Here is a 13,984-nt window from a genome sequence, read left to right as displayed (position 1 = left end):
TGCGACACACACACACACACACACACACACACACACACACACACACACACGTGCATTTGTGGTTTACAGGGACTCTCTATAGGTGTAATGGCTTTTATACTGTACAAACTGTATTTTCTATCGCCCTACACCTAAACCTACCCCTCACAGAAAACTACGGGCAATTTTTGAATTTCATAAAACACCGTTTTGTATGTTTGTTTGGTTTTTTTTTAAGCCTTTTGTTTTACGGGGACACAGGAAGTGTCCTCATAAACCATATATACCAGTACACAGACACTAGGGTTGCAAAAAGGTGGAAAATTTCCTGTAAATTTCGGAAACATTCCAGGATTTTTGAGAATATTCCAGGAATTTTTGGAAAGTTTACGGAAATTTACCGGAAATTTTCCAACCCTTTTGCAACCCTAACACACACACACACACATTCATCATAAGGCCAAAGATATTGCATATGAAGTTCTGAAAGCCTCTCTCTGTCTCTGTGTGTAGTGAGGAGACTTTCAGAAATAATCGATACCTGTCGCTGGACCCCAATGTCACTGGCGTTTTCACTGGCCCTTATCCTTTTGGCATTGATCCCGTAAGTCCTGTGGAAATGACACTGTGTACCCTCTTCTGCTGTTATTTGTTTTGATGGCTTGACCCAAGAGTAATACTTTTCCTTCATTGTGGTTGTGTGAAAAAATCCTGAATGCTAACTAATTCTTTACCTCCCTCAGATTTGGGGTCTGGCCAATAATCATCTGACGTTCCTCAACAGCTATAAGATGAAGATGTCTGTCATTATTGGAGTCATCCATATGACCTTTGGTGTGTGTTTATCCGTATTCAACTACATGTGAGTATGGTTTTCTTTGCTGTTCTTTAGGATTTTCTTCATGTTTTCTGCAATTCGGTTACTTTTTTTTTTATTTTATAAAAATAAGGTAGACATGGATCAAACACTGTCATAATTTAGAAATAAAAGACCATTTCATTGATTTTACCCTGATTTTAGCCACTGAAACACTCGCACTTAACAGGGTGGTTTACATTTTGTGGCATTACTGTTCAGTATCTGAACTGAACAAACAAATAATGGTCTAATGGGACAATCACATAGTTGAAAATAAATATTAGGATCCTTTGGATAGTAATGTTATTTTTAGTCCAGTTATCCTGTTGTTGTTATTTTCTGCTTGCCATAAATCACATAAAGAGGCGTTGATGAAGTAGTACCTCTTCTATCTGTATGACCTCTTGAATCTCACAAGATCAAGGTGAATTTTGATTTCTTAATTCATGGCCCCTTTAAAAGTAAATATTTATGTGCAGAGTTCAAAATGATCATTCCGGTCCTAAAGTTGTCTACTTAACATTTGCATGCTTTTTTTATTTTTTATTACCATTTGAACCATGGATCTTAAACTCTTTTTTTTTTTGTGCTGCTGTGTAGACACTTCAGAGAGATCAGCAGTGTGTTTCTGGTGCTGATCCCGGAGCTGTGTTTCATGCTGTGTCTGTTTGGATACCTGATCTTCATGGTGATCTATAAGTGGCTGGTGTATGGCCCCATGACCTCCGACTCCGCTCCCAGCATCCTCATCCACTTTATAGACATGTTCCTGTTTACTGAGAATAAGGACAACAAGCCTCTCTATACGGACCAGGTGTGTACTTGTAGTTAGTTAGTATCACAAAACCAGACATTTGACTCTCGGAATAAAGTCTGTTCCACTTTATGGTTTGTTAGGGACTTGGGTTACATCTGAAAATGGTGATATCACGATAATAGGCTGCTTTTGTTTATGATTTGTCTCAATATGGTTTATTAAACAGAAGTGAGACATGGATATGACAGGATCTTTGCATCTTGCACCAGTTTCCTCTCAAGTTTCCAGTTCTCCCCCAGCATTATTAATCCGACTCAACATAAAATGAACAGACCTGACCATCTCTTTGTGTCTGTAGATGGTCGTGCAGAAGGTTCTGGTGATTGTGGCTGTGTTGTCTGTTCCTGTGCTGCTCCTGGGGAAGCCAATGCATGAATACATCATGCACAGGAGGAAGAGAACTCCGTTTTCGGTGAGCAATCCTTCTGCGTTTATGTACTTAAGAGTTTGGGAATGGACCCGAGTACATTTTTTGTGGTTTGTGTGTGTTTGTATAACTATGCGCTCATCTTCCGTAGGGAGACAGACGTCCACTGCTAGCAGAAAATGGCTCTATAAATGCTCACCAGGACGAGGTGAATGCAAGAGGAGGAGGAGGAGGAGGAGGAGGAGAAGAGGAGGTAAGAGGGAAAAATCAAAAATGTACCATAGAAGGTCATGCAACTTGTTATATATAAATATAAAAGCGACTTGCATGGCATTGAAGGTACATATATGATCAGTTCTTTCCTTGGGAATCAAACCCATGGTCTTGCCATCGCTAGCATCTATTCCTCTGAAGTCATGCGATAGCTTTTTGTCACAAACATACAAAGTCATAGGTTTGGAAGCACACGAGGATGAGTTCATGATGACAAGTTCCTTGGATTTGCCATTTTTGATATCTTCTCAATTTTTGTTTTCTGTCTTTCCATCTGCCATTGTTTGTAAGGAGTTTGATACAGCAAACGTGTTCATGCACCAGGCCATTCACACCATCGAGTATTGTCTGGGGTGCATCTCTAACACCGCCTCATACCTGCGGCTCTGGGCCCTCAGCCTGGCTCACGCCCGTAAGTGCTCTCACGCATGTTTCACTGCTGCCGGCATTACTGTGGAGCATCTAGTCATGTTGCGTGTGTGTTTTTCAGAGTTATCTGAGGTGCTGTGGTCAATGGTGATGAGTATCCCCTTCAAGCAGCTCAGTTATGTGGGCTCTATCGTCATGGTGGTTATATTTGCTGCCTTTGCTGTGCTAACCGTATCGATCCTGCTCGTCATGGAAGGCCTGTCCGCTTTCCTGCACGCACTTCAACTTCACTGGCACTCACACTCTCTCACTCACACTCTCTCTCACACACACTCACACTCTCACTCTCACACACACTCACACTCACACTCTCTCACACACACACACTCACACTCTCTCTCTCACACACACACACACACACACACACACTCACTCTCTCTCACTCTCACGCTCTCTCACACACACACACTCACACTCTCACACTCACACTCTCACTCACTCTCTCTCTCACTCTCTCACACACACACTCACTCTCACACACTCACACACACACACACAGGTCATGTTTTATGTCCTCTTAACATCACGCTGAGTCTTGGAACTAAACTAAGCTATTTGTAATTACTGCAATCCTTGCCATTACAAATGTTTTTATTTTTTAGAATTTTGTGTTTGGAAAAAGACATTTTATATTACATATATACTCAGAAATATTCTGACCTAAACTTTAGATTTATGTATTTGAATTGCATCTACTTTTTCCATTCATTTGAATTACACAGTTTTACCATAAAGTAAATAAAATGTGATGCATATTTGTCAGTCATTCATAAATGGGTAAGAAACGGGTAAGATGTCTAATAGTACTAATAAATACCAATTTATGCTAACTCTGAGAAACTGGAATAAATTCATTTTGAAAATATGATTATTTCAATAAAATTAAATTGATGCAAATAGTTAAGAAAGTGCCATGATTTTTTGGAGTGCAGAGATCTTAGCTGTTTCATTTACGTTTGACTGACAAATATGCATCATATTAGGATTATTAGTTTACATTTAAAACTGTGTACTCCAGATTCATGGAAATGTAGAGTTGTCAAAAAATAAAATGCATTAATGGTAGAACAATTTATTGAAACTTTAGACAAAATCAAAAAAAAATTCAGATGAAAACATTTGGATTATCTTGTAAATCAGTGTAATCTTCATAACAGTATACAGGACTACTTACATAAACACATATAAATACCAGTTATCACTCAATATCTCACAATAATGTCTTATTATTGTGAGATACCACGACCTAAAGGTATACATTTTTACAATTATACTAAAAAGCCTTTTTTAAATCCTTCTATAAATCAGACGACACAAAAAAAAGGAAAAAAATAAATGTGCTTATCAAACATGATACAGTAGGCTTTATGTAAGTTAATTAGAGATTCATGTTCTTTCTGTGTCTATTTACACATATTTACTTATACTGTCATTGATTTCTGAATTAAATATCTCCTCTCTCGCTCTCTCGCTCTCTCTCGCTCTCTCTCTCTCTCTCTCTCTCTCTCAGGGTGGAGTTTCAGAATAAATTCTACAGTGGAACAGGCTACAAGCTCACTCCATTTACCTTCTCGTCAGAAATTGGAGCTTTCTCTCTAAAGTGACCCATGAACCTCCTCTAGTAGTTATTTGGCTGGGGGCACAAAGCACATTTTAAACTGTCATTGAAGCATCTATCGTTTTCTTTTATATTTTAGCTTGACTGCCACTGGGCGAAAAGCTGGACCTGAAAAATCAAACATGAAAAATGTTTTGAAACTCTATTATGGATCCATATCTTTGACACTATGCAACATTATCTTTGAAACCATATCTGAGTACATGGCAACATTTTAGTTGATTGAACATGATTTTTTTAATTGAAGTCTTGAGTCCACATAAAATAAAGTTCTTTTAACTAATGCTCCATAATCAGGTGTATCTGTGAGCAGCAATCCTCCATCATGATGACAACTATCTGATTATGGTTTAACGCTGCAAGTACAGACAGTTTGTACACTTCTGAAATAATTTAGCAATGAATTGCAAGAATAAGTCCACTTTAAATGAAATAAAGTACAATTAGAATGTTTTCTCACAATGACCTCCCAACATAAAATTAAAATCAATTTTCAGCTTGTTCATCAATAGCTTTGATTTACAGCATTGTTCAAAGGGAATAATCTTATGCCCAGGTGTTCTTTTATTGTTGCTTTTCTACTATTACACTGAAACTTTGTTTTAATTATGGACCGGGCTGGATTTACACACAGGCATTCTAGGCACGTGCCTATGCTCGCTCGTCCAGGGGGGGCCCAAGTAGCTTTTCTGCAACGTCGACCAGGCCATTCGCGACTACAGGTGGAGAGATATATCTGATTATAATGTGATGAAAAGCATCTTCTGGTTCTTATCAGATATGGATTTGGTGCACTTGTACACTGTCCCTATCAAATATACTACAAATAATATGTATATATGATAAACTAAATCAGTTGTGTACTATCACATTAAACTACCAGTGTATACTTCAGAGATTTAACTTAACTTCAGTGCCTTATCGTAGGGTAAGAGAGAATGCTGGCTCAATTTACCCCACAGCATTTGGCTCACTTTGCCCCATAGCTGCCATTTTGGAAAAAAACTAGCTTGCTTACTAATATTTAGCTAAATGATTTACATGGTTTTATACATTGCTAAATCACTTATATGCATCATAAATATTTTTAGACCTGGATAAATTTACTTTGATATAACAGCCATTACATAAAAAGTAATTGGGTGCCTGCCACTCCTCCCGTGTGTTTCTTCTTTTCACAGTCTGGCAGAAATTATGGGTGGTTTCAAAATACATGCTCACATGACAATAAAAGTGTACAGTTGGCAAGAAACAGGGGGTGGGTCAACTTACCCACTGACTCAACTTACCCCACTCTCCCCTACTCTAACTCTAAAAAACACAGTCTTGCAGATGTCAAATAGGTGTCTCTGTCATGTACGTGTGCTATCAGGGTCGTGGCACTCATCTTGCAAAGTCACAGCTGTGTTGCAGTGTTTGATGTGTTTTTGCAGGAGTTTGGTCGAGGCACTGCAGCTGACTGCAGACGTCATGTTCAGAAGCTGAATACTCTGCGTGGACAGATGCTGGAGATGAACAGCTGTTGTCACAGTGGTGAGCAAACCTTCAGGACCCACAGTCACTATATCCCAGAGAGCACACGTACGTCTGCAAGATGTCTGTTAAAGAGCGCTTCATCTGGAAAGCATCTGCTGTGAACAAACATCTGATAAATATCTATAAGATGTCAGTTTTACATACAGTACATTCTAAATCATAAACACCTTAGACATTTTCTAAACGTTTATTTGACATCTGATCGGAAACATCCTATAGACGTATTGCAGATGAGCAAACACTAAAAAAATACATCTTGCAGATGTCAAATAGACGTCTCCGTGATGTACGTGTGCCATCAGGGCAGGTTACATCCATTCTAAAGTTTTTAAATATATTTTTCAGGCTAAACATTTTACTTACTCATTGAATACATGTGAGTGTACGCAGATTAATCATTATTTAAATGTTTTTATTTTTTTTTGCAGAATTAAATTCTTCTGTGAAATCGGGACAGTTGTATGACAGACATTTTTTATTTTATCACCCCAAAAATATGAAAACAAATTTTAATACAGAAATACAAAACAAGATCATCATAGCAGACATGTAGTCAATCGTTGTATTTATGAATTACATTTTAATGCAATGCATTTCTGAATAAATAGGTAAAAAAGAGCATCATTTCCTTGACCCTTTGAATAACGCAATGTTTTAAAGGGAACCGGATGAAAACTATGAGAACGAAGATGTTCTTGAAAGTCTGGTCCAAAACCATGAATCAGGTAAAGCACCGATGTCCAGTCAGAAGTAACACGTACGCCAATTGAGAAATAATACATTTGTCACATCAGCAACACTGGCCTTATAAGCATCCTGTCCCTGTAGCAGGAAGCGGCTCGTGTCAGTCGCTGGAGTAAATACACCGATCAAACAGCTGAGGGTCCAAATGGACATGAAGATGATGAAGACGAGAACGTTTATACAGAAAGACACCGATTCAGACGCCAAGGAACCAGGTACCACACAACACTCATACTTGTCAATAAAAGCATTTAATCTGTTAATAAGGCAAAAAAACAGGTTATTAAAGAACATTTTCATTATTAATAAAGAATCCAAAAAATCTTAGCACAAAAACGATCATAAAAAAATGTTTGTCTTGTATTTTCATTATTAATTTCATGTAAAAATACCAATGTAACATCATTTTTTCTGAATAGGAAAAGGAAGAAAATCTCTACTTCAAAGTCTTTTGGTGGCCCTTATGATAACTGTGAGGATGAGGAGTCGTGGACTGGTTGTTCTGGGCTTAAGAGACAGCCGTATCTGGTAAGCCACGCACACGCATGTTAACACATCTGCAACAGTATGACTCATATGCTAATAGCATGTTGCTATGATACTGCAAATGCCCTGTTCAAAAAACACCATTTCAACACAATCTCTTCTTGTATCTATTGCAGCATGACAGGAGGTTCAATTCATCGTGGAATAAAGGATTTGCTTCCAAATATTCCTCCTGTGGCAGGTCAGGTGCCGTGGAGCCGTGCACTAGCACTAATCTCCCATCATCCCGTCAGGCTGATTGTTACCCTACAGCCAGCTCCAGTTCCACACGTAGTGGAAAACTCTGGTGAAAATAAACAGCAGTGTAACTCTTCACATAAGCCGCCAGCAGTTATGGTAACCAAAGGTCTTCTCCTGCACAGCAAATGTCCTTCTGTTTCTTCTCATCAGGATTGAGAATAAATCAAAATGGAATAAATTCCTCACCGTTGTCCCTAATCAGCAGGATGAGGAAGAGTACAACTTTGAAGCTCATAGGTCACCTCATTGCGATGGTAACACAGCAGTGCCTTATTTCACAAAAGCACTTACAGACATGGGTCTGGATTCTGAAGAGCGCAGATATCCACCGGATGAAGAGACAAATGGTGGTGTTCTAGAGGCGGAGGTCTGTTGGTGATATTTGTGTGGATGGAAACTTTTTCAGTCCAATCAACAGTCACAGCCCAGAGCCAGCTGGTTTTGGAGACGCGGTCTGTAAACCACCTTCACTGACCAAGACGCCATGTTCAAGCCTTTCTTTAAACTCCCTGTTCTTTACCGAGGAAGACTTTGATGACACATTTTAAGAATAAGATGCATTCAATTGAAAGGTTTTTCTTTCAAGGATGTTTAACAAAGTTGTAGGATGTTACTAAAACCTCTTCAACAAATATAAAAATGCATTGGTAGTTAACCCATTCTCCAAAGTCTTGCACAAGTACAAGAAAAAAAAAATCCAATTGTTTTTTTTTTTCATTTTATTGTGTATAGAAAGGACAGGAATTTTAGAAGACCTACAGTAACATTAACCCGATTCCATCTGCTTATTCAAACTAACAATAAAAATACCCCCAGGTTTCTGCTTCGTCTAACTCTTGGTTATGTAAATGCAAATAGAGAAATCCCACAAATGTAGATCTCTACTTATATATGTAATATGCACATATGATGACGATGATCTTAATAATATGAAGCGTAATGCTAATGACAGAAATGTTGAATATATCTATTTTGCATAAAAGCCCAAAAATGAACTTAACTATGTGCTCGTCACCTGAGTAATCAGTATTGTTGATAACATTTACGTAAAGAATTTGTCATTGAAAAAGTATGCAAAGACTGTTAATAGAAAATAGGCCAGAAGTTTCAAACAGCACTAGGTATGGCCCAGGTCTTCTTTATTCCTGTGCTCCTTCTCTACTTCTGTGGGCCGGGTTTCGAGTACTGGATGGTATCCAGGGCAGCTCCGATGTCAAAATTCTTGGTATGGAGCAGTCTGGTCAGCCATCCACCCTCATCGGTGAAGCCCATGGAGAGCATCTGAGAAAGGGACTCCACCAGCCTGGGGTCTGCATCTGAGGGAGAGGACATTAAAATTAAGCTGCTTGAATCCATGTGAAGTGGACTGGAATTTGCCACTGGGACTCGGCCCAACGACGATGCACTATACCTTGAGGAAGGTGTGGGTAGAGAGCTGCCTCACGCAGACCAGTGGGACCCTGTGAGGCGCTTGTGCTAGAGTCTGTACTTGGCGGGGCTGGAAGATCCGTCCCGTCCACCTCCATCCTGAGGGACTGCAGCTCTCCTGTGGAGGGGTCCACCTCTTTAGAGCAGAGATGAGTCCATTCCTCATCACTGCCTTGTTCTCTGTGCTTCTAGGATAGAAGGAATGAACGTTAACAGAATGTAGCTTCTCAGCCTTTAATCTCTCACTTCCGAATTTATGCTTTGAAACCTCGAGACGCCACAATCCTGTATACTATCAGGCATTCCAGAACTGCTTGGATATTGATTTACCCTTGTTCCCTCACTGATGCTCTCTTCAGCGGCTTGACTTCCTGGACCAGACCCTCTGGAGCCACTCTCACTCCGAGCACTAGGTGGCCCACTGGAGGCAGGAGGAGTTGGTGTAGCTTTGTCCCGCTTCCCCTCATGCTCAATGTCGATGTCCACATCTATGCCTGCAAAGGAAGAAGCATTTTTATTTTGAAGGGTTTAGCTAGCATGCCAAACAATGAAGTATCCAGATGGTGTATCAGAACGCAAAATGTTTGGGAAAGGCCAAAAAGTACCAGTAATAAACCCAAGTAGGGAACTTACCAAGGGGGTTCAACATGGCCGCCACTCCCACTCCTATGTTCTTCAGGTACTCCATATTAGCCTGGGCAGAGGCAGTACCACCTGTGGATAAAAAAAAAAAAAATGATAATATAGTTTCTGTCAGGGAAATGTTGGTCTACAGCATTGTAACAAGTTTTATACATATGTCATCCAAACAGATTTTCCTGCCCAAGTGGTCTATAAATGGGCCACTGGCTGCATCCGAAAGCTTAGGCAGCTGACTTGTTTGTGCACAGCGGTAGCACACCTTTTTATTTTTTAGTTCAACTATCTCAGCAGACAGGATGTAACAATTACAGGATTCACACATGACCTGCTGCACTCCTACCTCCTTCTGCTGCCTGCGAAAGCAGCATTTTTCAGCTTTCGGACACAGTATGCGTTTTATATTAGACCGTTTGATTGGTGGCATCTCACCGTTCTCTTCCATGTTTTCAGAAGCATCCTCGTTTTGCTGGGCTCCAGATGGACCTGGCTGAGCCTGGTTTGAGGCCTGAGCATAAGCATGAGCCTGAGCATGGTTATTTGCCCACATGCAGTGTCTCGTCTTATGCCAAAACTTCCCATGAGGGAACCACTGCACGCACAATTTTTTACTTTGATCAGTATGTTCAGATCATTTAAAAAACAAAATGTTTTGTATGTAGCAAAATACAGACACAAAAGTAGTAAAACAGGTATTCACCTCAGACATGTTGGGGATTGGGTGAAAGATGGGCAGGAGAGCGTGCTCCTTGTGGAGGCCTGTGCTCTGGCAGGAGGAGCACAAGTCATAATTGGGGCAAACGGTGCACTTGAAACGTGTTCCAGCCACCGGCCCATCGCACCCATCACAGGTCACCCCTGTGTGCAGCATCGGAGGGAAATGAGGAGGAGGAGGGGGGTGATGATGGGGAGGCCCCATATGAGGTGGACCCATAGGATTAGGACCTGGGGGGCTAAAGTGGGGGACTCCATGAGGCGGGCTGAATGAGAACCCAAAGCTCCCGTGAGGTGAGGAATCAGGTTTGTGCTCCTTTTTTTCTGAAAAGGAAAGAAATATGACAGAATTGCTATTAATTGGGGATATTTGTGTGTACTGGAGATGCTCAAAAGATTCAAGGGTCTAGTATCGTCAAAAGCCTCTTGGAAGAATCTGTTCACATTCTTTGAATTTACAGTCATCATCATACACTTTTCCCACCAAAAGAGCTTATAATACAGGTAAGTGGCTATTACCAGGCCAGGCAGCAGGGAATACAGAATTTATAGTATTCTAGGCCTAAAATGCCAAGAATTAACTCAAGAACCAATAATAGAATGTCAAGAGTAATTGCAAAAACGCTGAACATCTTAAGTTCAACTAAGTAGCCAGGCTGCTACTTTATAAATCATGGGGTCAATGGATGTTCTGTCAAGATTATAAAGATATGTACCAAGTGCCTTGATCTTAGAAATGTAACCTTTGTATCTTTGTTGGTTTCATCCACTTCTGAAAATGTTTACATGAGCAATATCACTCAAGTATTCGGCTCTATATCAGCGGCTGTGATTAGGCCAGAGGCATGAGGAAACCACAGCCGCTGATATAGAGCCGGTATCGCTCGAGTACGAGAGTGATACTGCGTTTATAGAACAGTTCGACGGCACGAGTGTAAATATATAAGAAAAACAACAACGGAGTGTCTTTAAAAACCCTTTTGTGCGGAACCACTTCCTTTCGCCACATATTCAAATCTCAGTTTAACAGCTGAGCTCAAGAGAAAACGTCACTTTAGAACTAGTAATTAAGGAACGTTGAGTTGCTTCATTAAAAACTTATTGTATTACTTAATTAAAAGCTCACTGTATTATGTAGATTATTATGCGAGAGTGATGGACTGAGCGAGTGTGATTACCTGCATCTGATGCAGCATTCATTCTTCAGCTCAATCTCATATTCACAACAAAACATTAGTTTGAATGTCCGCTGAGGAAAGCGATATCTTTGTCGTACTGTCCTTTCATCTGTTAAGGGCTATTTCTGATGACAGCGCTCATCAGTGCATTTGTTAACTGCGTCTTACAAGCGGTTATTAAAATTAAAAATAACTTCCATTTCAGTCTCCTTCAATGAAAGAGTCTTTACTGCGGACTCGTAAAACAGTCACTTGTCGCCATCTAAAGGCGGAACAATGACACAAATCACCATCACGAACACACACACACCGTTTCCCAATACTAAATACTACCATGTATATAAAATATTATTTATTGAATAATAAGCAACAACAACAGCCATCATAAAAGCCATGCTCTAATATACAGCATTAAAGTTACATAAAATATAACGTGATGAGATTTTGCTTTCAGCCAAAACTATTTGCTCTGGAACAAATAATAGATTAATGAGACCAAAGACTGCCAGTCAGATTTACCCAAAACGAATTTTATCTCATGTTTATCCACTATAGAGACATCAGAGCCAGCGGCTAATTCCAGAAGATCTGGCCGAGGTGAGGTTGCTCTGGCGGGTTCATGAGTGCTGAACGGCCGCTGACGCCCTGGAGCTCACGTCTCCAAAAACATCAAAGCTAATTTTCAAATAGACGTTATCTTTATTAACAAACCGTATATTTGAAGTCTAAACAAAGTACATTCTCACCTAAAAAAACTCTTAAAACTACATTGCGTGACACAAAAACAGTATTTTTATAATTTGGGTGTCCGCCATGACACTCGCTGTGAGAAATACTGGAAGCGGAGTGATACAAACTGTGATTGGGCGTTCCTGTGACAATACCAGTACAATATCTCACGGTTCTCAACCAATCAGATTTGAGAACCAGAACGAACTGTTGTATAAACAGAAATATTATTATTATATTATACAGTCTCCAAAAAAGTGACACTACCTAGCCAGACAAATTCATTTTAATTCAGAGACTGATGTTCATCATAGAAGAGAAATATTAAAGTTATTGTCTGTATGAAGTGCATTTTATTGTAATTTTGTGTAGCTTAATAGATCTGGGAAAAATGACACCTATGTCACTGACCTAGTCACACCTTATAAGGTGTTTTCTGTTGCTGTCTCCAGTGGAGAGCAGCAGTAACTACTACCTCTAAAAGGCTTATTTATTATTACTATTTTATTTTTGGTTTTTAAATGTAAATCAAATCTGAATTTGTTGTGGATTGTTTTAGAACTACTGTCTGTCTTCTGTCTAAAAACCACACGCTGAACTCATGCCCATTGCCTCATGTCTTGAAAGGATTGATATGTTTTGCAACAGATACATTGCAGAAGCAGATGATGAAGTGTAATAAATTATGTTGCAATATTTATTAAATGTGGAGCAAATACACAGTGTTACGATAATCAAAAACCTTAGTCTCACTAAGAAGTTGTTGTATCTGTGTTACTTACGCCTGATGTAGAGACGGAAGGTGCCATCCTTCACAACAGCCAAACCCATCATTAGCTCATCATCAGAGGAGAAAGCAATCAAGTCACCATCCTCATCTAGAGACAAAGCCCAGGAAAAGCCATGGTTCCATGCTTATTACTGTCCATATTAGATTTTGGCTAATTTATTGTATGTATATTCTGCTGTTGTCCTTCCCTGGATGTTACAACATTTATTTCATGGTAATTTAATAGCATTATAATACTCTCACAGCTTTGCATTGGGGTGTATCATTAAGCAATAAGTCTCAATAAATCAACAAGTTATTTCACAGTATATTATTTCTTGTACCATTCTTATATTTGACTTTAAAGAGGTTTATTTTCCTAAAGCTGCCCAAGCTGGTGTCTAATGTCACTCATTTCATTTTCTTCAGACAGTTAAATAAAACAACTTTGTAGTATTAACAATGAGAAACGACAATTATTGTATGTTTGCATGTACAATAGACTACATACATTTAAAAACAAACAAAAATTGTAGAATTAAAAACTGGCTTACCTTTGTAGTACATTTGAAAGGGCACAGTCCTGAGACCGAGGAAAACATCGAGCACTTTTCGCTTCAAATACTCAAAACTTGTTGAGACATCCTGATCCACGCCAAAGCGGCGGATCTCCTTGTGGCAGTCGTCTTTACCGATAACATACGCTTTCACTGTCATCGACATCGTGGCGAGAAACAGCGTGTCAAAGCGAGCCTCTGGTTTGTGTTGCGCAGCAGAAAATATGTTTCTTGAACACGGGACTTCCGTATTTATGCCTGAGCGTCATATGCAAATGAGCAGCGGATCAGCCAATCGTTGAGGCGAGCTGCAGGAACAGAGTTCAGGTTGAGTTGACTCTGATCACGTGAGTCACATTTGGAAACAGAATGGACTGAGATCATCTGAGCAGTGATATGGCAATATGTGCGGGGAAATCATTATCTTTAAGGCCCAAACGACAACAATAAACGGGTAATAATATTGTGATATGTCACTGTAATTCCTCACTTTTTACAAGTGGTAGCTACATTTCTTGTGTGTTCATTTAGCGACGGAATGTCACACAAACTCTCTCTTGCT

General features: G+C 39.6%; 3 protein-coding genes across 5 annotated transcripts in view; 2 read left to right on the top strand and 1 right to left on the bottom strand.

Annotated features, from left to right (window-relative positions):
• The window catches only part of LOC107663096 (V-type proton ATPase 116 kDa subunit a-like), a 23,288-nt gene extending 18,837 nt beyond the window's left edge, over positions 1-4,451 (top strand). Inside the window, exon 20 of the mRNA XM_016453247.1 lies at positions 4,235-4,451. Within this exon, the coding sequence (XP_016308733.1) occupies positions 4,235-4,328 (94 nt within the window). The 3' untranslated portion in view covers positions 4,329-4,451. The remainder of the gene's footprint in view (positions 1-4,234) is intronic.
• A 1,245-nt stretch (positions 4,452-5,696) lies between these two features.
• On the top strand, positions 5,697-8,017 carry LOC107663078 (UPF0544 protein C5orf45 homolog). The gene is made up of 6 exons (XM_016453230.1): positions 5,697-5,702; positions 5,776-5,875; positions 6,539-6,603; positions 6,707-6,837; positions 7,042-7,150; positions 7,285-8,017. The coding sequence occupies exons 1-6, from the start codon at positions 5,697-5,699 to the stop codon at positions 7,456-7,458; spliced, it is 585 nt and encodes a 194-aa protein (XP_016308716.1). The 3' UTR covers positions 7,459-8,017.
• A 95-nt stretch (positions 8,018-8,112) lies between these two features.
• Positions 8,113-13,705, bottom strand: LOC107663095 (sequestosome-1-like). 3 transcript variants are annotated; one of them, XM_016453245.1, is made up of 8 exons: positions 13,420-13,705; positions 12,879-12,974; positions 10,176-10,513; positions 9,908-10,067; positions 9,470-9,550; positions 9,167-9,330; positions 8,820-9,021; positions 8,113-8,724 (listed from the first exon to the last, which is right to left on the bottom strand). In XM_016453245.1, exons 1-8 carry the CDS (start codon positions 13,586-13,588, stop codon positions 8,567-8,569), a joined length of 1,368 nt encoding a protein of 455 aa, XP_016308731.1. In that variant the 5' UTR covers positions 13,589-13,705; the 3' UTR covers positions 8,113-8,566. The 3 variants fall into 3 exon arrangements, with proteins under 3 accessions (XP_016308731.1, XP_016308730.1, XP_016308732.1); XM_016453244.1 differs by having other exon boundaries at positions 8,820-9,024; positions 13,420-13,703; XM_016453246.1 differs by having other exon boundaries at positions 8,820-9,024; positions 12,875-12,974; positions 13,420-13,501.
• Between the last annotated feature and the right edge of the window lie 279 nt (positions 13,706-13,984).

Source organism: Sinocyclocheilus anshuiensis, unplaced genomic scaffold, assembly GCF_001515605.1.
Source record: "Sinocyclocheilus anshuiensis isolate Anshui unplaced genomic scaffold, SAMN03320099.WGS_v1.1 scaffold836, whole genome shotgun sequence".
Taxonomy (NCBI): Eukaryota; Metazoa; Chordata; class Actinopteri; order Cypriniformes; family Cyprinidae; genus Sinocyclocheilus; species Sinocyclocheilus anshuiensis.
The sequence above is the reverse complement of the archived record's forward strand: the minus strand, read 5'-3'. Positions and strand labels throughout refer to the sequence as shown.

Excerpts from the sequence above, each read along its gene's own strand:
- LOC107663078 (XM_016453230.1), top strand. Across the intron at positions 6,838-7,041 it reads TTCAGACGCCAAGGAACCAG|GAAAAGGAAGAAAATCTCTA; the intron begins GTACCACACAAC and ends TTTTCTGAATAG. Across the intron at positions 7,151-7,284 it reads TTAAGAGACAGCCGTATCTG|CATGACAGGAGGTTCAATTC; the intron begins GTAAGCCACGCA and ends TATCTATTGCAG.
- LOC107663095 (XM_016453244.1), bottom strand. The coding sequence starts at position 13,588 with ATGTCGATGACAGTGAAAGCGTATGTTATCGGTAAAGACGACTGCCAC. Across the intron at positions 10,068-10,175 it reads CAATCCCCAACATGTCTGAG|TGGTTCCCTCATGGGAAGTT; the intron begins GTGAATACCTGT and ends TTGTGCGTGCAG. Across the intron at positions 9,331-9,469 it reads GGCCATGTTGAACCCCCTTG|GCATAGATGTGGACATCGAC; the intron begins GTAAGTTCCCTA and ends CTTCCTTTGCAG.